The following is a 27,196-nucleotide window of genomic DNA, read 5'->3' on the forward strand; positions in this document are numbered from 1 at the left end:
TATCCTTTAGTACCATATTGCTTCTGTAACAGGTCACCTTCTGATACTTGGTCTCTAGAAACTACTGACAGTGTTAGTAAAACGACATCAAAGGTGATGGAAGATCCTTTTGTTGTACCAGGAAAATTTAATGACCCATTGGAAGAAATTAGTAAGCTTTCTAACTCTGGAAGCACAAAATCTAATAATGGAAGAGTATTTGATGATGTGGATCCCTTTGATGGCCTTGGAAAATCTGTGCCAACTTTTTTTTTAGGTAGGAGCAAGGAAAAGGATAGGAGTCCTTCAAGGTCAGATTCAACTGGTAGTGGGACCAGAGCCTATAGTGGCAAAGAATCAATCGAGAAGTCTTCTGTGAGATGTTCAGATAGCCAATATAAGCAGACACCTATTGACAATGATTGAGATTCACTCTACAAAGATGTAGATCCTTGTTTGTACTCATGCAAAAATTTAAAGTTTCTTAGTTCACATAGTATTCTAGAATGCTTTCTAAAGTCATTAAGAAAGTATAATCTTGATTTCTCATGTTAGATTAAGATCATTGATTTTGCCATACTTTTTTGTATGTAGGTGGAGACCGATTAAAGTTAGTATATTCTAAATATATGTTTAATTACATTCTCAACATATATTGCGTCCCAAAATGTTTTAAATTAATTGTTTTGATAGATTACGTGGTTCGATGAAGGCAGGCAATAGAAACTCTATTTCATTGTTTAAGTCCCTTTTTTTGCTTCTTAATTTAACAATCATTTAGTACATTTCCATGTTACTTTTATCAACCTCCAACTTGATATAGCCACAAACCAAAACCAGTACTTTCATAGAAAACAAAGTTTGAAATGTGGATACATATATCATACATGTTACTTTCATAATTTACCAACCGAACAGACACATATATTACTTGGCTACATCATTAGGCAAACATTTTAAAGAAAATAAATAATAAAAGTACAAAACACTATAACAGTCTTAATGTCATATTGGTTGCTCATCTTTGTATTTTTCTGAATTGCTTCAAGAATATTATTAGATTTCTCCACTTGCAATAATAAACGCCGAATTTCACCAATAAGAATATCTATTTCATCAAGTTTGGCTTCCTCTTCTTTTGCCCAAATGAATTTACCACATCTTTTTTCCTGTATCAAGTAAAAATGATTAATGTTAATAATTTTATAAGCAAAAACAAATGAAAACTCAATGCACTAACAATTAGATACGACATGTTCTCCATCTAAGCATTTCCAGAATTAACGATTTGGATTCTTATCTGTCCTTGATGTTTTTAAATGCATATATTGCCCACATGAGCACATCCAGATCAATTGACCATCACTAGTATTTATTGACATGCTTACACAACTGATCTCCAGCTATGACTTCCAAACAAGATAAGGCAAGATTTATTAAGTTATAACAAGGCAAAAGACATATTTAAAAATAGAAATAAAAACCACCAGCAACCTTTCTATACAATCAATGGAATTCAAAATGCTGCTGATGCATATTAAAGGACCAAAACTTTCAAACAAATATATAATATATTTTTATAATATATATAATATTAAAGGGCCAAAATTACAATATATATAAACATATATGATTATTACAAGCAAGTAATGGTCAAGGACTCAAGGTTGCACATGCAGCAAAATTGACAAACTAAGTAAGGCTTGATTGGTTGACAAGGCAATGCATGGGGATCAAAGCTCTTCATATCCACTCATCTTAATATATTGTGACCAAATATTTGATAAGTGAAATATAGATATTATTGGGGGTGGGGGTGGGGGGGAGGAAGTCTACTTCATAACATATTAATCACAGAGTCAATGATGTCAAATCTTTGCTAGAACTGCAACTTAATACAATTAAACTAAAAAACAACACACACAAGCCAGTAAATATACATATCATTTAGCAAGATTACAGATTATGCCACACATACAATAAATTTAAATACAATCTACATCTTAGCAAATGTATATATAACCTACATATATCAAATTTGAGCGAAGAAACCAAAAAAAGCATGGTTAGAATCCTCCTCGGCAGAAAGGATAAAAAGAAGAGCATGATATAAACATCAGAAAATATGATGACTAGAAATTAGATAATTGATAAAGTTTTGTGTTAGACATCATAATATCGCCACCTATGATCTTTTGACTTACCGTTCAAATCAACCTAATCACATATCAACCAGAAAACTAAACTAACTTTATATTTAATAATAACTAGTTTCATTTTGAAAGATATCAAGAAATGGTAATTTCACATTAACAGCTATGTCTCCATCTTCAACATTTTATTTATTTATTTCTTTCTTTCTTCTTCTACCTGTTGCGTAGAATTAATGGCATTGACATGTTATTTTCCTCCTCATGTAACCGTTGAAAAATCTTGTCTAATTGTAAAGCATTTCAGGAAAGTTCTGAAGCTCAAACACAGTCAATTTCCAGTCAAGAAAACGAGTTCAGCAATTAAGATCAAATCCTCCTTCAGAGAAAAGGTCAATAGTTCATTTTCTTATTCAATATTTCTGTCAAATATCTTTTATTCTAATCTTCGTATCCCTTGCATTATGCCTAAGAAAAATTGCACTCTTAAAACTTCTTAAACAAAGAGGGAAAAAAGAAAGGATTCTTTAGCAGATTAGCCAAAACCATGTTAATTTGTAGAGGAATAATATATTAAAAAAATTAAAAAAAAACCAGACCACCAACCATTAATATCATAGAACTAAGTTAAATAATCTAAAGCAAAATGGAACCCAAATCTCCTTATGCAAGCCATATTAACCAACATATTCCATAATTACCACAAAATCTCAAATGTATGACTTTGATCAAACTTCAAAAAATTGACCAAATTTTGAAATGCACACTAACCAAAAAAAAAAAAAAAAAAGTGTAGGCGTGTACATAAAATAAAACAAAAATATACATATTACTAAAATTTGACTGGTGCGAGTGGAGAGCTGGTGCGGGGAATCAGAGAGCTAGTGCGGTGAATTAGAGAGCTAGTGCGAGTGGAAAAAGGAACTAGGGAGCTGGTGCAAGTGGAAGAGGAACCAGAGAGCTGGTGTGAGTGGAAGATTTGAGACGGAGCTGGTGCGAGTGGAAGAGGAACTAGAGAGGTAGAAGGGGAGAGGGAACGAAAATGGGAGATTTGGGCAAAGTTTTCACACGTGAGTGATGTCTGCAATCTCAGCCATCCATTCGAAGTCATAAAACCCAACGGCCGTAAATTAGAGCATGTTTTTGGTCCGAATGGAAGGGATGCGGTCGGACCTGACTCTAGATGCACCGTGTGTGTGTGTGTGTGTGTGTGTGTGTGTGTATTAATGTGTATATTGAATAAAAATTCTTCTTCTAATTTATCTGTTCATAAAAAAAAAAAAAAAAATCCACTAATAAAAACTCTGCTTAGAAAAACTTACATGATTGAACTAATGTGACAAGAAGAGAATCGTTTGGAGACAATCTGACCGCTTTAAAAAATGTTGTAGTTTTTTTTTTTTTTTTTTTTTTTTTTTTCCTTCTCGAAATAAAAAGATGTTGTAGTCTATGATGGTAAAAATGTAATTAAGACGAACAAAAAATATCTAAGTAAAGGGTAAGCACTTTCTGACACCTAATTAGAAGTGCTTTTTTGAAAATCTAACACTTGTCTCGTTCGCCAAAAAAAAAAAAAAAAAAAAAGTGGGTTATAATAATAAACAAGAAAACCGATTCGATTATCTAAAAATTGGATTTGGCTTTTACATTTTCTCGGCGATCTGAGGGAGCGTGAGGTTTTGTGCAAAGAAAAACAATAAAAGAGAATTGAAAATCGGAAGGCCATGGACTTGTCGACTCTCGCTGAGCTTCCGGAGGTGAATCCAGAAGACCAGCCACAGCATCAGCATCAGGATGGCGGTCGGTCTGTCTCTTCTGCTTTTGCCTCTCGTCCTGAACGCCCTCCGACTCAGTGAGTTTCTGAACCTCCTCTAAACCCCCTTCGCTTTCTGTTCTTGCTTTTTTTTTTTTTTTTTTTGGTTAAATTGTGAATTCGAAGTCAGATTTTTTATTTTTCTGATTCGAAGAAGTTTTCTTGTTTGAATATTGTCCGAATTGCCGAACTGGATATGATTTATGGATAGTGAAAATACACGTTCTTGGATTTTCTTTTTTCAATTGCTGATAGTTGAAGAAAACGAAGGAGAACTTGTTCAGTTTTATTCCTTTACGTTAATCCTCACTAAATTAAAAGAAAAAGTAGAAATTCCTACATATATATATATATATATATATATATATTTTTTCACATGTTGTGTGTTATACTAATTCTTTGGGTTAAGATGAGTTAATACTTTTGGGTTTGTGATGATCTTTGCTTACGTAAAATGCTTAGGATGATTCATATCTGAAATTGGTTTTCTTGGCCTTCATAGTTAGTCTCTGTAGGAATGCCGTTCAGCTGAAAATTAATTCCGGATGCCTTAAAAGGTGCACATGTTTCGGAAATGAAAAAAAAAAAAAAAAAAAAAATTTAAGAAAAAGTATGAGTCAGGCTTTTAAAGGTTTGGACGTAGGACTTCCATGTTCCTGTATAGTTTTTTCTTTTTTCCTTTTTGAAACCTTGTGACATATCGGTGCATTGAAGTTGCAACTAGCGGAAGTGGACAGTAATCCAGCCATCCTTGAAATTAATCTGCATTTGTTGATTAAAGGCTTCTCTACACTTTACCCCTGATTTTTTTTTTCTTTAAATTAATTATTGATTACCAAAAAGGAAACAGGAAGCGGACAAATATATACTAGATATGGGGTTTAAAACCATAATTATGATTGAGTGTGCTGTACTTGAAATGAAATAGAATTTTCTGGTCTAAAGAGTAACAGAGCAAACACGCATGCATGCATGGTATATTTATGTATGGAAATGTCTGTGTTTGTTTGTGTAATTGAACAAGTGCATGACCAGCTTAATGTAGTTTTCTTAGAAACACATTGTAAATCTTATCTGTTATTTTTATTATACCTTGTATCAGAAGTATCGTTATTACTTGTTAGTACATTTAATTTAAGCTTTCTTATATAAGAATTTCTAATGAAGATCATGATACTTGCTCTTAAATTTGTAGGACTTCTTCACAAAAATACTCACCTTTAGATTGGTTGAGCTATTTTGACCATGAGGAGGATGTCTGCATTCCAGATTCAAATGATGTTAGTCAGGATTTCTGACCCTTCCACTACATGTAACTCAATTTTTTTGGGTGTTTGTTTTCTTCTAATGTGCTCTCCTACTTTTAGGTATTTCATGTGTACGTGGCTGGAAAAGAAGGGCCAGTTGTTTTTTGCCTGCATGGAGGTGGTTATTCAGGGTATGTTTGATTATTCTTCTCCTTGCTGATACATTTGATTTTGCTCTTCATTTCTGCAAATTACCAGTCCGTTGAGGATAGAAATATGTGTATGTTAGGTTACCACTAATCTTAAAAGCTTAAACTAATCAAAAGTGTGCCCAATTATTTATATTTATATTAGGACAACTCATCATATATTTAATACTCCCCCTTAGGTGTATGCCCATTCAATTGTGGGATATGAATTCGGTCTTATACATGCAACACAATAGATTAGCAAAATGGGGTTAGAGGATCAAAGACACTATGAGTAAGACAATTAGGCTTTGGTATCGTATCAAGTTAATATCATTTCCAAAAGCTCAAGACGTTCAGAATTTTGCCAAAAACTATGTATAGCAAATCCAGAATCATATAATTGATTTATCAATGTTATATATAGACACATAAACACATACACACCGATATAATTGTTCATTGAAATTTGAAATTAATGGGGTGCTACTCTATGGGTGTTAGCTAGGAGGCTAGCTCTGGTTGCCAATTATGAAGTTAGAGCCAAGGCAACTTAATATTGTAATCAAACGATAAGAATTAATAAACAGTATGTTGTCACGTTGGAGAGCTTGCAAGTTTCAATTTGCTTCTATGCTATGGTGTCTGAAATTATGTGGCATATGTTAAAAATGGTAAGATTCTAAGTAGAACCAATTATGAGTTGTTAGAGTTGAAAGATTTATAAAGGATTTCCTCTTTTCTAAGTTTTACTTCATCTGACACTAAATGTAAATTTGCACCTTGGAGTTGAGTCGTGCATATAAACCGCATTAATGGTGATACAATACTACATATAATGGAGCTGAAGTTTCCTTTGCAAATCCTATAAAAAAAAAAAAAAAGCAAGTGGACCTGATTTTTCCATGGGGTAAAAATATTGTTTCTCGGGTTATCCAATTTTTATAAGAGGTTTCTAATGGATGAACACTGTGTAAAGTTTCTTCTGTTTTTGGTACTTAAAAAAGTCTAATTCTACTGTTGATTTACCTCTGCAATGAGCAGATGATGATTGCAAAATTTATGGTATACTTGCTAACATGTTCACCACTTTTAACTAGTTGTTCATAAAAAAAAATTGTTAGGGTTTCCAACCTTGCTTGATTGTATGAGATTCTTTACATCATATATAAGAAATTTCTTAGATTTATATGAACTCTTTTTAAATGATTAGAAACTTCAACATATTTTTCCTACCATTTATAGTCAAAATTAATTGAAGATGAAAATGATCAAAAAGCTTGTTCTTACCTTGGTAAATATTCTTGCTCCTTTTATTTTAGTGATTTAGTTTTGAAGCGAAATCTAACTAAGGTGAAATATTGTTAAATGCTCTTCAATTCACCAAATATTAATTCAGTTCAAGCAGCTTTTAAAATTTGGTAGCAGTTAAGTAAATTCTATGATTGTCATGTCATTCTATGTAGACTTATATGCTCCACTAGTGTTTAAGCTATTGTTTCTTCTCTAAACTCCAATCTTGTCTTTTGTGCTTTTAATGATCACAACCTCAATGAAATATTTCCCATTAGAATATTTTACCTGAGCACCCCACTATTTTCAATTCATTTTGTTCTATTAGATCTGATAATACCATTAATTCTACGTACAACTTCTTTTCATCTCTTTTTGGTATTGTAACCCCGAAATTACTGCTGGAGATGGCTGAACTGACTTTAGTTGTGCTTTTTCTTTCTTCGCATACCATGACATGACATTTCAATTGCTTGCGATATTTTGTGTCTTAAATTTTTGAGATATGATATGGGAATATTTGAAGTTACTACAATTTAAATTTTAGATTTTTTTTGTTATGTATAATGCCATTGGCAAATAGGTTTCGTCATTTACCATTCAACATGTTAAACTTGAGTTTGGATAATGTTTTTCATTTATAGAATAGGAACCTAATTAAATTTCTATTTTTGATTAAAAAAAATTGGTTGCTTTATCGGTATTTCCTCAATCTTGTTCAGCATTAATGCTAAGTAAATTTAAATTCTTTGAGGGTACAAAAAAGAGGGAATGTTTTTTGGATTGGTGTACAAAAAGAGGGAATTTTTTTGGATTTGTACTGTTAGCTTTGTTTTGGGCAAAAGATTAGAGGGGAACTGTTGGATTTTTGAAGACAGGAGTCAAGATGTGATAATTTTATGGGAAAATATCAGGTTCTAGGCTTCCTTCTGGGCATCCATTTCCAAAGAGTTATAAGGATATTTCAACTTTGTTGATTTTTTTGAATTGCAAGGATATGATAAGGAATTTTAGTTTTGTTTTTTGTCTGTTTTTGAGGATTGCATATCCTTTATACATTATGTAATGTTTTCTTCTTATCAATAAAGTAATATTTTCCTATAAGAAAAGATGAACATAAAAATTGCTTTTCTATTTGTCAGGTTTTTCATCCTCTCCTATATATTGTAATTTCATCATGTTTAATCAAATATTAAGTTTTTTACTTAAAAAATTATAAGTTTCTCAATTTGGGTCTTGGTTTATTTTAAATCATCTTGTGGATTCACTGAAAATGGTATCGCATCTTTAATAGCAAGTTAACATGTTTTTTTGCTTTTTAATAACTTAGTTTGTTTGGACTACCACATTTCAACTATTAAAAGGAAAGGAGATCCTTATTGGATTTCTTCTTAAAAAGAATGCAGATATTATGATACTCTTTATTCTATTTTATTCTATTTGGGGGTAAAGTTCCATCTGCGATGCTTAAAGTAGTAATTTACATAAAATTTACATGGTTAGGCTCTCATTTGCGTTGTCAGCAAGTAAAATTAAAGAAAAAGCTCGGGTAGTTGCGATGGACATGCGGGGACATGGAAAGTCAACCTCAGAGAATGATCTTGACCTTTCTATTGAGGTACTACCTGTATACCAAAGAGTATGCATTCCACTTGTTCTTTAACTGGAACTTGAAATTGCATCAGTTGTATAGAAATGATTTCTTTAATATGCTGTACATTAGATTAAATGGTTGTATAATATGTGCAGACTATGTGTAATGATGTTCTGGCTGTTTTGAAAGCAATGTATGGAGATTCCCTTCCAGCAATTGTGCTTGTTGGTCACAGGTTCTGCTTTTCCCATTGTTAATTTCTTTCATAGTTTTTGTTGTTTGCAATCATTCTCTTTCATGGAAATACTTCAAGGAGGAAAGATATTTATGACACTAAAGAGGCATTGGTGAAGGAAGCTTAATCTGTCAACTGACCGGGTTATTATTTCCTTTTGGATGACATTCATGATTCATGAACACATTTATGAAGCAACTTGTAAATGCTTTTGATTTTGAAGAAGGATTCATATTAGAAAATAAGGGAATCTCTGTGTTCTGTAAAATTGATTCTATAGTTGTGACATCGAAAAGCCTATATATGTGTAGCCTTTGTTATTCGATTAGTATACAAGAATACCATGCACTTGTGGCCTTTTACCGTGTTCACTGCTGTTGCATCTTCGATGAATATGACCTACTATGATGACATGCTACTGCACTTCGACAATATTGAACAAGAAGTTGGATGAGTTGAATTATTTATAAAAATGGAAAACATCATTATTGTTTTGAAATGCAATAGGATAAACAAATGGTTGTCAAAACGTGTATTAAAACATGTATAGTTGTGCTAGAAATGTGTATTGTGTATCGTAACGTATCGTGTATCGTAAAATAGACATAAGAATCATAATAACAATATGTATAACATATTTTGTACATAAATATAATTTTTGATAATAGTATTAGATGTTATTGCAATATATATATATATATACACACACACAGTCTTAGGTTTTCTGATATATGTTCTTAGATGTTAGATGATTATTTTTCATAAAAGTAAAAGACAGTATTTTACAACATTGAGTGACAAAATGCTGGAAGTTAGACACATAACAGTAAATAAAGAATACTTACTGTGAATATTTGGTTTTTTAACATCAACCGACATGTGTATATATATATATATATATAAAAAGAAAAAAAAAAAAGAAAAAAAAAAAAAAGATACCATAAAAAATAAAGAGAGCTGTGCAAAGAGACGATTGATGGAGGAGCCAACCCAGCAATATTTTACATAAATAACAAAATTTTCTTCTTTCTTTTACCCTTTTCTTCTTTTTTTCTCCCCTTGTTTTTTTGTTTTTCTGTATCGTTGATACTTGTATCGGCTGTATTGGAACTAGTATGTTTTAGTGTATCAAGCGATAAAGTGTAGTTTCCGATACACTGGAGGATTCGTAATAGCTTCACTAATAACTATGTAAACTAGAGACTGAAGTTTGTGATTTTTTCTTGTAGCATAGAGATACATCTATAAGTTGTCCATATTTATCAAATGTGATACTCCTTGAATTTTTCTACTTGCGAATGTTATATAACCTAAACAACATCATTTTGATGATGAAAGAAACCCTGGAATTACATATCATACTGCTTGGATATGGTTGATTAAATGACACAGCAAATAAGAAGGATGTAAGGTAAGCAAAAACATTAGAAGTGATATAAATCGTAGAGGAGAAGATAGTTTCGTTCTTCTGTATATCCTCTGAAGTTATGTGTGCCTTCCTCCGCCAGATAATCCGTTGCAATTTCTTTAAAGTTCCAATAGATTTATCAATTTGAAATTAAATATGAGAAAATATTATATGGAGGTATTTGTTTAATTTTCTGAACCAACTAGCGTTTGTAGCTATGTAGCTTGGATGAGTAACTGTTGATACGTATCTGGCATCAATTGTAGTGCACAAGAACTGGATGAACGATGTGTGGCATAGAACTTATGCCCAAGTTGAATTTCACATTATTTTATAAATGATGTATTTCAAATTTCAGATAATTGTTCTTGTTGTTGTTGGTGGTCTTTTTTTTTTTTTTTTTTTTTTTTTTCCCTTCCCTCTTTTTTCTTTTTTTTTCGTTGGCTGGGTTCTTACTTGTGGCATATTTTGTTACTTGTTTTGGGAAAACCAATTTTGTTTTTACTGCATGTTCCATGGTATTGTTTTTGGCCTCTATGGAAAGTTATAATTAGATGTTAATACCTTAGAGATCATTGATTTGGCTTATGTTTGTGCCACTCAGCATGGGAGGCTCAGTTGCTGTGCATGTTGCTGCAAAAAAAGCACTACCTAGCTTGGCCGGGCTGGTTGTTGTTGATGTTGTGGAGGTTTTAGTAACACATGATCTTTTTCAGCCTGCGTGTGATTATGGTCTTATTAGTGAAAAATCATATTGACAATCACAAATACTTCAGGGAACAGCAATGGCTTCGTTGATTCATATGCAGAAAATCCTATCAAGCAGGATGCAACATTTTCCAAGCATTGAAAAAGCGGTATCTACAATGTCTGCGAGTATCTCAGTTTCATAACGTTTTATGTCTCTTGTAATCTGGTTTTGATCATATAAAATGTTGAAAGGACCTGAGAAAGAAAAATTGAAATGTAAAGATAAGATTGGAAAGTTGGGTTATGTCAATCCTCAAGGACCATAAGCATAGTTTAGCCTTGAGAATATTTAGAACTTGAAAAACTTGACTGATAAGGACTAGTTTGGCATCTTGGGAATGATAAACCTCATTATCAATTGCTCATGAAACTATATCCTAGATTCAAATAAAATACCCCAATTCTTGAAAATTAGAAAGTTGTATAGATCTTAGTACTTTAGATAATAGAAAATTAGACTCAAATGTTGACTGGCGTAGCCTACAATGGTTTAACTGCAACTGTACATAATGATTTGTTTTAGCTTTGACCTTCTTCTTCTTGAACATTTTGTATCCTGTCACTTTCTCTAAAGGAAAGTGTCTAAAGCATGCAGATTGACATCTGATCTTTGTCTTGGGATACTTTTTTCATTTGCTGAGTTTCATATCTTATTGCCATATGAAAAATAAGATTATGTTCTTTCCACCACAAGCCATGGACCCTGATGTTACATCTATCCACCCTCTGTTTTTTTGTCAATTTAAATTTCATCATTCAAACTTCTGAATCAACTAGTTTTTAGGTTATGATATTGTCTTTCTTCATTTTTCTTTAATTAGTGTGATTAAAAATTGTTTGCAATTTATGTCATCATTAATACTCTCTGCTGAGTGATCTTATTATTGCATATGGCCAAACTCATAATTATTGTTGCTGTTCACTGGGAATTTCTAAGTGGAATGGCATGTTCTTCTGCTATCTTATTGTTAGTGCTGAATTGTGCATATATCAAATCTGATCTGTATAGATTGAATGGAGTGTCAGAGGAGGCTCTTTGAGAAACATTGAATCTGCTCGTGTATCAGTACCTACCACATTAAAGTATGATGATTCAAAGAAATGGTAAGAATTCATATCCTATGACTGTAATTACTCCTTCAGTTTTCCAGAGCCTATAAGATATGAAATTATGACAAACTGTCTAATCACATGAGCAGTTATTCCTTATTATCATTTGGTTTTTATATTTTTTTCTTCTACTAGCTCTGATTTTGTGTTGCAGTTACACTTATAGAGCCCGATTGGAAGAAACGGAACAGTATTGGAGGGGCTGGTATGCTTAAACTTTTTTTTTTCTTTTATTATTAATTTTTTTTTTTTTTAAATGACATTGCAGGGTTTATGTCATTATTGTGAGTATTTTAAATAAACAAAAGTTTCGCACATATTTCTCACCCATCACTTGTTATATTTCATGATGCATTCTTGTGCAAATTTCATCGTTAAACTAATTATTATCAATCCCAGTATTATGTTGATTAGGTATATGGTTAAATGACCAATTAGAAGCCCTTAACCTTACTGTGCTCAAAAGAACTATGATACTATATGTACCTCTAAACTCATGTAGAATTAATTTACCATGGAATATATGTAGATTAAGAATAGTGTCATGGTTAAACTGATTATTATCAATCCCAATATTATTTAGCGTAGGCATATAGGTAAATGACCAATTTACCATGGAATAAATGTAGATTAAGAATAGTTTCCTTGAGACTTCTAGAATATGGTCTGTTTACCATGCAGGAGAGAGCAAGTTGTATTATTTTATTAAAAGCAATGCTTTTAATTCTCTGTCCTAGCTTTCTTTCAAAAGGCATTTTCGCTTCAAATCACTTGATACTTTAACAGGTATGAGGGCCTTTCAGATAAATTTCTGTCAAGTCCGGTTCCGAAGCTCCTGCTTTTGGCTGGAACAGATCGACTGGACAGGTATTTGTTTATTGAATTTTTTTTTTTTTTTTTTTAATCAATATTATGAGATTGCTATTTAACATTATCTTGTCATGTTATGACAAGCATTTGTTTCAGGAAAGTGGTTTAAGGAAAAGAGTTGCATTTGATATTTTCTAGATCTGTACCAAGATTATAATAGATTGGTTTGTTGTAGGAAATAACTGGAAACAATTATTTTTAATCCTTCTTTACATGATTGGCTCCATTCCTTTAAAATGAATGTATGGAAATGTTATTACCTTTTAGATGGATCATGGAGTTTTTCTCTGGTTATAAAACTTCTCTATGATTGGATGATTCATTGAAGTTTTTTGCATGATCTTACATTCTGTACCTTCTAGACCTCTTAGACTGGGATTTTATTTTGTGATGTCACTTGAATACTTTCCATGTACATGGGCTATGCCCCTGATGAATCTTATTTAATTTTATTAAAAAACAGATCTCTCACGATTGGTCAAATGCAAGGCAAATTTCAAATGGTTGTAGTTAGACATACAGGGCATGCTATACAGGTAATATCGGTTATGATCCATGGCATCTTGCCATGCTCATCAGATTTCCATTAAGTATTCTCTGTTCCAAGATGTTGCAACGTTTCGGTGTCCCAATTTTGCAGGAAGATGTGCCTGATGAATTTGCAACTCTGATACTCAACTTTATCTCTCGCAACCGTATAGGCCCACATGGAGTTGAGGTTGGTATCTTCGTTCTCTTTAAGTTGTCACAATGGGTAGAAGAAAGATATATATATATACATATATATGTATATATATTTTTATTTTGTCCTCCTTCAGATTCCATTATTCACTTTGCAAAATTTCCAATATTTTTATATCGGAAATTTACAGAAATATCTCCTGAACTTGGTCTGTGTTTCAGTTTGTCCCCAAAACATTTTCGCTTTTCTGTCATATAAAATCTTTTACCCCATGTATATATAATATGAGCTTTAACTTCGTTATTAACATTCTAAATTGTATTGCAGATACCGGGGCTTCTTCGACCTTCCCAAAAGAAACCTTGAAGCTGATTTTGAATTCCTAAATAATGCTGATTTTCTCCACATAGATAGATTTAATGTATGGAATTTGTGCTTTGTTCCTGTCTTCCCTTTCATTTTTCTTGTTTGCTTTTCTTTCTTTGCTTGGGGATGGTGGACTGGGGGATATAGTTAAATATGATGAGGGAGTTTCCTTTTTAGAGCTTTGATTTCTATTTTGGCACGCATTTATATGTCCACCTCGATCTTTGTATCTTGAAAACCATGCTATTTGTCATCCCTGAGTGCTAGTGGGTTTTATGTGCTGACATGTTAATTTAATCGGCTGATATTATGGATTTACTTTTCTATATCGATTTTTATATTTTAAAAATTAAATAAAGTTAATTAATTATTGTTATGTCAGCAATGGATAAATGGTGATACTTGTATATCTTACATATGGAAGTGATAGTGTTATAAGTTTTTTTTTATTAGTTTTTTTATTTTTTGGGTTGGGGTAATATGATAGTGTTTTCAGTTTAATTACTCATTAGTAAGCTGCTCTATTTTTATTTGTTTTCGCATGGAAATTAATCTGCTTGAACAATGAGAAAAATAATTTTACATGTTATTTTAGATGTTCGTGCTTGTTGCTCCTTGATCTAGGATATGATAGAAAGTCAAAAAATGTGTATAAGGTTTATAATGGAAAATTTGTAGACTGTAAATGGGGAATAAAAATTAAAGATGATTGAAGTGAAATCCAAAAGTTGGGGGTAAACTTGTTAGATATTATAAATGAGGTAATGGAATATTTTTCCAAATCCATCACGAATCTAGCATGGAGGACATTTAAGACAAAATGTCGAAATATGTATAGGTTGACAAGTAGCAATGATGATAATAATAATAACAGTAATGGTAAAAGAACAAATTCAAACTTCTAGCTGCTTTTTTTTTTTTTTTTTTTTTAATTATTATTAATGAAATGGTTAAAAGGTTATGTTTTTAAGGAAAATGTTTCCAACAACCATACATAAGAGTGTTTTTTTTTCATTTATTTTATTTAAAAAAAAAAAATCCATAGATGTCTCTAATTTGGCAGTAATTTGTAGAAGTGTAGATAGTGTAATAATTTTGTGTTTTTGAATATACTGGTCTATGTTTGTTTCTAAACCTAACAGCTAATCGTCAGTTCTATGAATAATATAATTTTAGATTATTACTGAAAAAATAAATATAATTAAATCCAAATTAAATATGTGTTAATATATTATTTCAAATATTAAAATAAAAACAAGCAAACACAGATTCAATAATTTGGAGGTGTTTTTTGGTAGGACAATAATTTAGGAGGTCGCTTTATCAATAATATGTCTGAATAAAACAATTTGTTGTCCATATCCTCTTACAATTTTATCAACTTTGATTTAAAAAAAAAAAAAAGTAATAATAATAGTTGAAATATATATCATTTATATTAATTAGTTAAATTTTTTTCTCTTTTTTTTTTAAATAATATTAACGGGTTATTTTTCTAAATTCTAAAAGAAGAAGGAAAAAAACGTGTTATTAGGAAACAAATTTGGCATCATACAAAGATTTCCTGAAAACCCGCAGTAATAGTATAAGCCAATGAGAAATTGACACGTCTAAATTGAGCAAAACAGAAATTGTAGTGTTATTTTGAACGGCTGAGAATCTGCCACGTATACAGAAGTTAGAGCTTCGGCCTTTTTAGTGCCGTTGAGAAGGTTTTGGCGGTTCCTTGTGGGCCACGTTACATTCCACATTAATATTTCGCCGGACTTCCTCTCGAATATTCTTTTTCATATTATGTATTTTAAATATATTTTTTAATTAAACTATTTTCATATAAATATTTATTTTATTATTCTGCACTGTTGCTTCATTGAAAAGCCTCATTTTGCGTCTTACACCCAAACAAACAAAACCCTAACAAAGCTTTTTCTCTCGCTTTCTGCAATTTTCTATTCAACTTTCTCGCTCGCTTGAAAAGAAAAATGGCTTCCTTCGAAGAAGCACCACCAGGCAATCCCAAAGCCGGAGAGAAAATCTTCAGGACCAAGTGTGCTCAGTGCCACACTGTTGACAAAGGAGCTGGTCACAAGCAAGGTAAATCCATTTTCCGATTTTCTCTTTAATTTATCTCTTCGGTATTTTTTTTTTCAATTTTTTTTGTGCTTTTTATATATATATAAATTTATTTGTTCATTGTCTGGATCTGACAATAATTTGTGTTTGCGTTCATATATACGTTTATATTCTGCATCTTTGAATGTATTCTTTTGATTAGATTTAGATCATCGGCCACCTTTTTTGTTTGAATTCATCCATTCGATTTTTCTGGATTTGGATCATGGATTTCGTAATTCTTGAATCATTATGCTTTTCTCTGAGATGTAATTTCTCGTTTTGGCTGCTAAATGGCGTAAAAAGAATAATAGGAATTTTCGGTTTTTGTGATTTGAGCTTTTTCTTTTGTGTATTTTACCAAGTATAGCTGAAGTTTGAAGCCGTAAAATTAGATTGATTTTCTTTCAATAGTAGTATAATGGAATTTATGCTAAGCAATAAGCATGCATAAAACAATTATAAGCTGCGGGTATATGCTAAATATTATACTTATGTTTAGAATTCTTTTTGCTGTCCTGATTTAGGAATGTAAAATGTAAAAGGGAGATTGTTTAACTTGTAAGTTATATTCCTTACAGAGGTAAATTTAATGCTGAAAAATACGTGCCGCTTGTAGTAAAAGTCCTTGCTATTGTCGATTTTTTACATTATAAAAAATTAACCACTTTAAAGTCTGGTAATGCTGTGAGGTACCTTTCTTGTTTTGTTAAGATGGATTGATAGTGTAATTAGAACTTGGAGAATGTAATATTTTTGGCAAGATTTGAAGGTCTGTTCTGACCGAAAAGTTATTGGTCTTTTATTTTATTTTATTATTATTATTATTATTATTTTTAGAATGTTGAATTTTTTATCCTGTAATGGATTAGGTTTCGGTTTCTGTTTATTTTCTCTTTTTCTGTTGTGTGGTCTTTACTGATGGTTTTTGAAAAATAGAGCTATGCTTTTGTGAATGATATTTCTACTATATGACTGATTAATGAATTATCTTGAGTAATGGTTTTGTGTTCTATATATATATATATATATATATAGCTTCTTTGGTTGGTTATGGCAATTTATGTTTGCAATCTCTTCTGGAATTCCAAAATTACTTTGTATTATACGGTGCAACCATTTTGTGCTTAAAATTGGTATTTGTAATTTCATTGGTAGAATAAAAGTAAATCGAATTAAATTATTTACTTTGATTTATATGTTTCTTCTAGTGGATTTCTTATATGAAAGTTGGAATGGCATCCTTCTAGAGATCTCATTAGAGTTTAGATCTTTTGCAGTGAAGGTCCTGAGTCATTTAAATTCAAATGGATTGTGTTTTTTGGTTGTGTGAACTATATGGAATAATTTATTTTAGATTGAGCAGGAGTATCAATATGATTTTTATTTATGCTGATAACTGATGTTTTTAAATATTTGAGTTGGTTTTTTTTTGGTTACAAATATAAGAAGGGTATTTTCAATTTCGGAAAAAAATTTTATAGACTAGGAACTATCAAAAAGGTATTCTTTGAATAGTATGAGGGGGTGGGGTAAAAAGCCAGCAGATTTCAAAGATTCTCCAGTTTCTTGAAAAATGAAGGTACCTATAATAACACATGAGATGCTAACTTTAGTTATCCACTTCTTTTCCGCCATATTTTGTATTTCATTTTTATTTTCTCTTATAAAGTTTTGTTTCTTGTCAAAAACAAAAAGTTACCGATACTCTTCTTCTTTTTTGGTTTTTGTTTTTGTTTCTGTTGGCTCATATTTTGATGGTGTTTATTGATTGTTCTCAGCAAATGCCCCTGTGACTATACTGTTGCACCTATTTCGCTGAAAGAGGGTGAAAATATTTGGGTGGTGTTGATAATGGTTACTGTTTTCAATGTAGCTAACCCGTGCCCTCATCCCCTCCCACTCTCTCCAAATTATAAATGTTTATTTATACCGACATCTGTGCTTTGGCAATTGTCTAGAAATGTGGAGGATTTGGTTTGTCAATATCATCTGACTTTTGTAGTTTTTTCATGGTGCTTATCTGTTAGTTTCAGTACCACTTTAAAATTTGTGCCAGCAGATTTTATTTGGCCAATTTTTTTTTTTGGGTGCTTGTTCTTTTCTTTCTGAAGTTATGCCTATCTACCCTATTTCTTATAGTTGTGATTCTATATTTCAGGACCCAATTTGAATGGATTGTTCGGAAGGCAGTCTGGAACAACTCCTGGGTACTCTTACTCGGCTGCTAACAAGAACATGGCTGTGACTTGGGAGGAAAAGACACTGTATGATTACTTGCTAAATCCAAAGAAGGTATAAATCAATTAAACTTACCTTCATACTTTCTGGGATTTCATATTTGCATATACTTTTTTGATTACCACAATGTCATTGTGTACTTCTCTATGTGTAGAGTTATCGTTCTCTGTTGGTTGATTTTACCATTTTATTGTACCGATCCTTGAGAGTTTATCTTTATGCAGTACATTCCTGGTACTAAGATGGTTTTCCCCGGACTGAAGAAGCCACAGGAACGTGCAGACCTCATTGCATATTTGAAGGAATCTACTGCTTCATAAGTACTTCCCAGTATTTTCAGCTATGCTATTCCATTTTGCAGTTGTTGGAGATTGATTCCCACAGAGCGGTTTAGTACTATTTTTTTACCAATAAATTGGACCATTTTTTGGTTTGCGGTGCTCTTGTTGTTGGAGTATTGCTTTCCATTGCATCTCTAGGAAGAGATAACTGTAATTGGCAACCGTAAAACTTAATTCAGCAAGCCATATCATTCTTACAATTTTATAAATTTGGTGGAACACCATTTTACTGATTTGTTTTTTTTGTAGATTTTCTTTCATATTAATGCGATCGTGCATGGTTAGTAATTAGCTTTACGTGCAGGCATTGACTCGAGTGTCACTCTTATAAACAATGTTATACTGTAAAACGGGGCATGGATGTTTGTTTATGGGTTTTGCTGGTGTCATGCGATAAATATTTTCTTGCTCCCAGCTAAATAAGAGTTTAGGAAGGTTTCTGGTTTTAATTGCCATAAATCTAATTGTCATATGTCATAAGATTTAGGGTAGACGTTGTTTACGTCAATTATGATTAACAAGTTTAATATAATTATAATAATACGGAAATTCTATAGTAAAGATGGTCCGCATGAGAACAGCAGTATTATTGACGGTTTTTTATAGTATTAATGATAGTTTCTTAAAAAATTATCATTAATATTATAAAAACCGTCACCAATATTGTGATCCGTATGAGAACCGTCTGCATCATAAACGGATTGTATAATAATATACTTAAATATTTATAATAGAAAGAAATACTGATGTTTTATTTTGACCTTTTTTTTTGGTTGAGTTCATGTTATGCCGCCCTAAAAAGTAAAAGAAATTACAAAATAATGTCACAAATCCAACAATAGAAAAATTAGAAAGAAACATATTTGAAGAAAACCAATAGAGAGCCAGGCCATGGTATATACCCCAGAATCTTTGATTGCAGTTCCCATAGAAAAGAAAAAGGCAAGTTGAACAGCTAGTCGACAAGCCCTCACTGCACAACCCAAGTTCTACTTGATTATCTTACAGCTCATGGTCTTTTGTCGTAAAAATCAAAAGCCATCTTGAAATGCAGAGAAATAAAAGAGAAAAAATCAACTGTCACTTCCAAACTGCTTCTGGATGTCCTGGAATGATATGGTGGCAGATCCCCTCCTTTTGGCCTTCTGCTGAGATGGGTGCTCCTTCCACCCTGTCATGTAAATGACCTACAAAGCGAAGAGCAGTCAGAAATTATATCAAAGCGTAGGTGCCAGAGAAGAAAAAATGTTTCTTTTACAAATTGAATACAACAAAGCAGTATGTCTACAAGTCATAAAAATATTTTATGGAGCTAATTTCATTTTGCAACGTTAAAACACAAGCTTAGCGGAGATGAAAGAGCAGACAATCACTCGAATGTGGATGACCATATTACTATAATGAAGGAAAAGACAATTTAGCACATTCTATTCTAATCTTCCACCATAACATGATTATGGCTTTTTTCGCTGTCTCTACCAGATAAAAAATCCCCAATTTTAATGAATCAGAGCAACTTGGTTATGTATTCTGCAAATTTATCAAAAACGTTGATGACAAACATTTTATTAGTTCCAGATTACTTAAAACATTTTGAATGCAGTACTAATTAATTTGTTAAAGATGGGATACATAAAATATATATAGGTAGATTCTTAGATTGCAGCTGACCCTGTAATTTCTTTAATTTTGTTATGCAATGGAAAGGACAAAACTGCAACCACCTAGAGGGAGAAACTCGATTAAACTTGCCTGAAAAGTAGCAGGAATTGTGCCATCTTCTGCGGCAAACATTGAATCATAAATAGCTACAGTTGCCAGGGCTGTTTCTCTCTTTAGGATCTGCTTTGACCCATGAAAATGTCACCTTATTAGAGGATAACATATCTATGGATCAGAAAGAAAGCTTGATGCTGAAATATACAGAATTTACCCTGTTCCGCTGTAGAAGAGCATTAGTTTCGCCCATTGCACGCAGATGTTCTATAAGATCCAAAGCTATGCCAACCAATGCAATATTATAAGTGAATGCAAAGGAATAAAGTTAACAAGACTCGATAATAATAATAATAATAATAATAATAAACAGAAAGGAAAATATGAATGCAGAAAGCAAAACTCTTTCCTTTGCTCCAATTGAGAGAAGAGGAGTACCAAATATAGCAACCCTTCTCCTTAACATTCATTTGTGTTGGTTTTTTCTTTCTTTCTTTGTTCTTGGTTGGCTGGATGTCAGTGTTTGTGTTTATTTGATATGCAAAGTTAGTTCCAGATCCTAGCAACTTCAAATTTTGAATTGAAGATAACACTACAGATCTAAAATCATATAAAATGTCCTCTAGTTTGAGTTTAATCATAGTGAAACAGATGTCAGAAGAAACATCTTTCCAAAAATTGTCAAGAAAAACCAAAAGAGGTAAAGGAATAAACATTAGAAAGAATAATGAACTTTCCAAATATTATTTGAAAACCCTACTTTTTACCATATCAACCACATTGCACAATCAATTTTAAAGATCAAGAGAACCACAAAATAATCTTTCAAATGTTCTTCCAATGGCAACTAAGAACCTCTCTTTGAAGTCTCAACAACATTAATTTACGAATTTATTAAGCATTTAACCAACATTTAGCATGAAAGAATATCAAAACTTAGCAATAAGATTATTGGCATGATAAAGAGAAATTTACCAAATTACACTAACAGTTACAAGTAAATATATAGACAATACCACATTTCTAGAGTAACAGACCAAGTGGAATGCTGCATGAAGTCATTACATAAACAATTAACAATAGTCAAAACAGAAAAACAAAGCCACACAACCAGATTTCTATCCTAGAATGCAACAACTTATAAGGGTGCCAATATATCTAAACTTGGGGTCATAGGATCTTCCATGACATAGGTTATCTAATGAGCTTTAGATTGTATACTTACAAGCCTAAAAGAGTAGTGAAAAATGCTCACCACTTTGATATTTAACTGTATATTCCTCAACATCAACACCTGGAAGGGCAAAACCAGCCCTAGTCAAAAGATTTCCAGCATCCCGCACCTAAACAAAGAAAATGGTAGTATTAACATTATACAAAAATGTCATATTATTTGATACTTAAGCTCCCCAAGAACTTTCCATAAGATCCATTTTTTACCCTATGAAATGCATTTAAGTGAATTCTAAAAAGGCAAAAAAACTAATTTGAAATTCAAATATCTTTATGCTAACATGTTTGATAAAAAAGAAAAAAATGAGAGAAGTTGTGCCATAGTAATAAAGATCTATATTACTTGGGCCAAGGGTGACACTCGTGGACTGATTCCCCCTTCACGCTCCATTTGAGCCACTGTGCATGCTATTCTAAGCTCCCTAAACACAAGAACAAAGTTCACAAATCAATTATGCATGTATTGGGTTGAAGTGGTACTTGCACTGTGAACAAAATACATAAACAATAAAAATTTATTTCATTTTTTATTGTTGAATGAAAAAAATAAAAAAACTATATTGGAAAACTAAAGAAGGGACAACTTTAAGGTTTCTCCACCGAGAATAGCTGCTAAAAATAGACCATCAGGCTTCAATGCCATCCTACACTGTAAAACAAAAGTATGTGTCAAAGGCATTATATATATGTAGAACTTTTTATTAAGTGTAATGTTTCTCTTACAAAAAGATTTTTATTTAAGGATGATACTCGTTATACATGCAGCAAAAATATATAGAAATTTCTGTCAGATAGATAACCATAATATGCAAAATAAATTAATACATAAATTCTGAAGTTGTTCCAACAACTGCATAAGTCTCCCTATAGGTATACAATGTGTCTTCCAACATCCAACTGCTTACCAACTTTTGCCTCCAACAGATTGTAAATACAAATGTGAACCAGATACTCTCCAAAACGGTAAGTTGAAAGTGGCTTTATTAAAAACAAAGATAAAAAAGAGGAAAGATAAAATTTAGCCACAGGGTATGTCGCTGGAGACAGGCTAAAATAGAAACTGATTAAAATTGAAATTCTAGTTCTTTGTTTGGGATATGAACTTTAATCTGAGAAAAACATTCAAGAATTTGTAATTTCTTTAAGTTCAAATTTATTTGTAGTTTGATTTTGTAAAATAAGGATTTATAGGCTTGCTTGAACCTGAATGTAATTACAAAATATTTGAAGGAAATAAAACTTCTGGGAACACCCTTGGTCAAATGGAGTTCCTATCAGAACTTAGTTTCCTAGAACTCATCTAAAAATCAAAGGTTGTCATATCCATGATCTTGATGTCTCTTTGTCAAAAAGTACTTTTAACAAAACCTTCATTTTTCAAAAGTTTTAACAACCAAGAATTGAGCTTTCATCCTAGATATCAATTCTAAATCTTATATTCATTGCACATTTGAATAAGGATAAGCACTTGATCTCTTCATTCCTCAAGTGTGTTAACAGGTAACTCATCTTCTTTATCTAATTCATTGATAAGTCAATTGAGCCTTTTTTTTTTTCAAATGCTAAATTCTTCATATAAAAATTAGTGGTTCCCTCTAAAGTTGAAATTTTCATGGGAAATTATACTTAATAACATGAATGACTTGACCTTTTTGTATTCCCTTAATTAACCATGCAGTGTGAATTCCTATGTGTATATGTTTCTGTCATTGGTCCCTCTATGCATAAGTTTCAATATTATGCTCTGTGTATGGTTTCTTAACATGTGCTCTCCAGTAATGAATGCATGCCTCTTCACATTAGCGCTTGTAACTCTCTGATTCAAATAATTCACATTAGCACTTGTAACTCTCTGATTCAGATAATAATCTTAAAATGGATCAAGGATTTATTAGGATAAAATAATTTAAAAACCTTCATGTGCCCATTGCATGTACAAGCAAAGAAACATGCACAGTGCTGTTCGCACAGTGATGAACAACTTTCTCACCTAAAATCTGAACCTGCTACCTAGCCCACACATTTACTCTCTATCACAAACAAAATTCCTAAAATATGTATTTGTCCATTTTAAATTATTTTCTTCAAATTCAGATCACATTTACAGCATACATTACCTTGTCTAGAAAAGTAAAAATCATGATAATAACAACAAAGCATACCTGTATCATTGCTCCTGGGAGATCATTTGTCCAATGGAGGCCCAAGCAACTTATAATCAGATCTAGAGAACTTCACAAATATAATTAGAGAGTACACAGTGAAAATAAAACTCCCTCAGTAAATTGTATCACATGAATCGAAGAATTAAATCTACAACTTACCTTTCTTTAACAGGTAAAAATTCTTCATCACCAACCATGAAGGATGTTTCAATCTTTTTGCTTGGTTCATTTTGCTCAGCATCTTTACACAATCTCACCATATCATATGATGTGTCCATCATAACCAGCTTTTCAATGCCACCTAATCAATATAGGAATCTGAGTTACTGTAACATATGACAATTACTTCTCTTAACAATTTTGTGCCATATGCCATATAAAACACAAAACCTTTTATCTTTGACTAGTGTAAAAATCTAGCATCTAGTCACGTAATCAGGTTTCCCCTTTTGTCATCTTATCTGTTTTCTCTTTTCCTTTTCTTTGAAGAGACGTGTCAGGGTGGAGGCAAGTAGTGAACCAACATGAAATATTAGATATGATCAAAAAAATTTTGAAACATAAAACAGAATAGCGGCTGAATATTCTAGTGGGCTGCTCTATCTTGCCCCCAATACCATAATAGTTCCTTAGTTCTCAGTTATTTTTCAATTGATGCTTTCAAATTAGAAATTCATTTTGACCAAGGACAATAGAATATGAATTGACAAGCTTCTTAGAAATGATACTGCCCTTCAATTTATGGATACTACCATTTTTGGTGTGTGTGATTGTAGTGGTATCTAGACTTAGTGTGTTGTTACACCTCAACAAAATAGGGTAAGCTGAGAAGAGAAACAGAAAAGCAAAAGAAATCTTCTAGAGGTCACCGGTCTATCATGTTTCACTTTAATGATCCAAACAAATCTGGATTTATGCTATCCTAACTGCTTGTTTTCTCATTAACGGCATTTATTCCACAATCCTATTTGGTAAAGGTCCTTGTTCTGTTTTGCATCCTAATCAACCCTTGTTCCCCATTCTGCCTCAAGTGTTTGGTTGATGTGCTACTGAATGCATGTACTTAAATAAAATTCAACAACAAAATACCGTAATTCTTACCACGACCATTTAACAGACGCCTGATGGCTTCCAGTGAACCCCCCAAGCATAATGCTGAAGGAAATGATCTTTTGCAGTCCTGTATAACGAAAGCAAACAGGCATTACCCAGAAAGACAATCATGAAAAATCATGAGCACATAGAGTAATACTTGTTAACAATATAACAATGTTGATGGTGATGCTGAAAAGGATGATTACAACAATGTATCATCACACAGCTAAGAAGAAAGTATATCAATTCCTTGTTTGAAGAGTTCAAATTACTAGGCCTTTTTCTTTTTTGACTTTGGACCAATGAAAAAGACACTCATGGGTCTTTTCGTCTCTGATTGAAAAATAACTTACATGCACGTTTGTGTCACTAACAACAAAAATAACTAAATTGTCTTCACCAAAACCATCACCAACCTCAGATAAAATAGATTTTAAAACTAAAAGCATTCTTCTACCTCCAAACGATCTAATATATTTTCAGCTGTTGCATCAACAAAAGAATCTTTTGGGCGCATCAACCATGCAGCTCGATCACGCTGTTACCAAGAAGAAATATTAGAACAAAAAGGTAAAATTGAAAACCAACTATAAAAGTGGAAATGGAAGATAAAAAGACACAGTTTAAATAAGGACCTTAACTTGAAGGTCCAAATATTAAGGTTCTTTCATGGTTGGTAGCTCTTGGTCCTTGGAACATTAATATCCAAAATTTGTCCAAAAAAAATGAAGACCTCATATGAATTTCCCATATGGTGGGTGATTTGCAAGAATCATTAACAAACTACTAACCATTTACTTCTCCACTGTGATATTGCTTGTAAGTTGTATAAGTTGTTGTGATGGCGTTGATTTCCTTTAAATTGTAAATTATTACTTAATGGCTGCTTAAGAAGTTTGGAGATCAAGAAAACAGGAAAGTCTTATGGGGATGTGCTGTATTAGCTCTCTTATAGAATCTGGATGGAAAGGAACCAGAGAATTTTTAATGCAATCCTTGGTCCCAAGATCAAGTGTTCGTAGGAAATCTAAGTTCATGGTCCAAAAGCTTCCTATTCACCTAATTTTTAATATTCCATATACAGCTTGCATCTGCACCTTCTACAGGTGAAACCTGATTTAAATGCTCCATCAAATCCTAGGACCTTCTTCCCAAATCCAATCATTTCAACTGTCAGACTATAATCCTACCATACCAAAACTCCATTAAAATAAAGAAAACACCCAAAGTGTATATATATATATATGTGTGTGTGTGTGTGTGTGTGTGTATAGACAAGGACTGAAAGCGACTCATTTTGGGTCTCAGAACATAGCATGACTATAATCCAACTCAACAAGAAATGTTACCAACTTTTAGCTGTATCCAAAAAGCCTCAAATTACAGGCTGAGGCATCTATTCTGTTTGTGGCTCGTACATTGCCCATTAGTTTGGGATATCGTCAACTTAGATGAGTAAAATTTGAGTTCCCTATATACAATTTGAAGATAATGGTAGTAATATGCAAAACCCTCAAAAAATCCCAATTCAAAATCTTGGTCTAAGCCCGCAACTGCAAACCTACCCACTGGTCCGCAATTACGCAGAAATCAGGATGCCTAAATTCAACCGTCATTTCTAATTCCCACTACTTAATTCAAAATAAAACAAATTGCAAACTATAACAGAACTTAAGCTCGACTAAGAATTATAGCAAAGAACGAAATTATTCAAAGTTTTTTTCTTTTTAAAAAAAATCAACATACTTCTCAGCAACCAAATTATTCAAAAGAAAAAAATATATATACTTTAATTCCAAAAGAAGAAAAAAAAAAAAAAGAATTAAACCTGTCTGCGTTTGAGATGACGATCAAAGATCTTGACCTTGGAGGTCTGGAGGTCATCACCATTGTCTGTACAAAAGGACTTGGATGATAAGATGAAGTTTGGTTGATGTCTTCTTTTCTCCCACAGTGATGAACTTCTCCTAAAGAAAAACAGTGCTCTCATTTTCCTTGTTCCCTCAAGCGTGACTGGGCAAACTGTGTTTCTTCATTTTGTTAATATATAAAATGCATTCACATTTTGTTTTGCCAATATGTGGCAGATTTACAATTTTTATTTATTTATTTATTATTATTATTAGTATTATTATTATTATCAGGCAACAGAGATTTACCATAATTCATGTTGGTTCTTCAACTTTTTTCAATTACAATTTTGTTTGTAAAGCTTAAGAAATAAGCTATACCATACCTGAAAAACCGAGAAATCCTCCTTTTTTGCGTGAAATTTCCTTCCGAGAATGGGTAGAAGACCACAAACTGAGTTTAAGGCTTCTTTTTTCTTAAATTTTTTCATTTTCTTTTTAAATCGATGGGTTACATATGCTTAAGAACGTTTTGTTGTTTCAATAGAGCTTGGAATTTTTTCTTTTTTTCCCTTTTTTTTTTTTTTTTTGGCATTTGTGAGTATTTTTTTCAATTAAGGTTTTTGAAAATTGAAATAAACAAAAGCCATTAGTTGAAACCTTTTCTTCATTCAAAATACTTAAATTTTATTTCATGTGAAATATGTTTTAAGTCTAATTTTTTTTTTTTCATTTTTTACTTTTATTATTTCATGAAT

At 32.0% G+C, this 27,196-nt stretch overlaps 3 protein-coding genes and 1 long non-coding RNA gene across 8 annotated transcripts; 2 read left to right on the forward strand and 2 right to left on the reverse strand.

Moving 5' to 3' along the window:
• Positions 1-799: 799 nt before the first annotated feature.
• Positions 800-3,543, reverse strand: LOC112491994 (uncharacterized). Its single transcript, XR_003056327.3, has 2 exons — positions 2,956-3,543; positions 800-1,148 (listed from the first exon to the last, which is right to left on the reverse strand). It is a non-coding gene; the product is annotated as an uncharacterized LOC112491994 (long non-coding RNA).
• Positions 3,544-3,706: 163 nt separating this feature from the next.
• On the forward strand, positions 3,707-14,061 carry LOC107421438 (uncharacterized). 3 transcript variants are annotated; one of them, XM_016030674.4, is made up of 13 exons: positions 3,707-3,981; positions 5,138-5,222; positions 5,310-5,380; positions 8,174-8,288; positions 8,420-8,499; positions 10,512-10,596; positions 10,684-10,764; positions 11,667-11,761; positions 11,922-11,972; positions 12,554-12,634; positions 13,101-13,173; positions 13,278-13,355; positions 13,647-14,061. In XM_016030674.4, the coding sequence occupies exons 1-13, from the start codon at positions 3,854-3,856 to the stop codon at positions 13,683-13,685; spliced, it is 1,062 nt and encodes a 353-aa protein (XP_015886160.1). In that variant the 5' UTR covers positions 3,707-3,853; the 3' UTR covers positions 13,686-14,061. The 3 variants fall into 3 exon arrangements, with proteins under 3 accessions (XP_015886160.1, XP_024930463.1, XP_015886161.1); XM_016030675.4 differs by having other exon boundaries at positions 3,842-3,981; positions 8,194-8,288; XM_025074695.3 differs by lacking the exons at positions 8,174-8,288; positions 8,420-8,499.
• A 1,489-nt stretch (positions 14,062-15,550) lies between these two features.
• Positions 15,551-18,612, forward strand: LOC107421435 (cytochrome c-2). The gene is made up of 3 exons (XM_016030672.4): positions 15,551-15,779; positions 17,959-18,092; positions 18,263-18,612. Exons 1-3 carry the CDS (start codon positions 15,668-15,670, stop codon positions 18,356-18,358), a joined length of 342 nt encoding a protein of 113 aa, XP_015886158.2. The 5' UTR covers positions 15,551-15,667; the 3' UTR covers positions 18,359-18,612.
• Positions 18,613-19,110: 498 nt separating this feature from the next.
• On the reverse strand, positions 19,111-26,965 carry LOC107421436 (putative methyltransferase At1g22800, mitochondrial). 3 transcript variants are annotated; one of them, XM_048476074.2, is made up of 12 exons: positions 26,825-26,965; positions 26,417-26,610; positions 25,046-25,126; positions 24,595-24,673; positions 23,653-23,794; positions 23,491-23,560; positions 21,913-21,977; positions 21,672-21,750; positions 21,351-21,438; positions 20,313-20,377; positions 20,132-20,221; positions 19,111-19,566 (listed from the first exon to the last, which is right to left on the reverse strand). In XM_048476074.2, the coding sequence occupies exons 2-12, from the start codon at positions 26,576-26,578 to the stop codon at positions 19,453-19,455; spliced, it is 1,035 nt and encodes a 344-aa protein (XP_048332031.2). In that variant the 5' UTR covers positions 26,579-26,610; positions 26,825-26,965; the 3' UTR covers positions 19,111-19,452. The 3 variants fall into 3 exon arrangements, with proteins under 3 accessions (XP_048332031.2, XP_048332032.2, XP_060673505.1); XM_048476075.2 differs by having other exon boundaries at positions 26,417-26,555; positions 26,825-26,962; XM_060817522.1 differs by lacking the exon at positions 26,825-26,965 and having other exon boundaries at positions 26,417-26,721.
• Between the last annotated feature and the right edge of the window lie 231 nt (positions 26,966-27,196).

The sequence above is a fragment of the Ziziphus jujuba genome, chromosome 5, assembly GCF_031755915.1.
Source record: "Ziziphus jujuba cultivar Dongzao chromosome 5, ASM3175591v1".
In the NCBI taxonomy this organism is placed as follows: Eukaryota; Viridiplantae; Streptophyta; class Magnoliopsida; order Rosales; family Rhamnaceae; genus Ziziphus; species Ziziphus jujuba.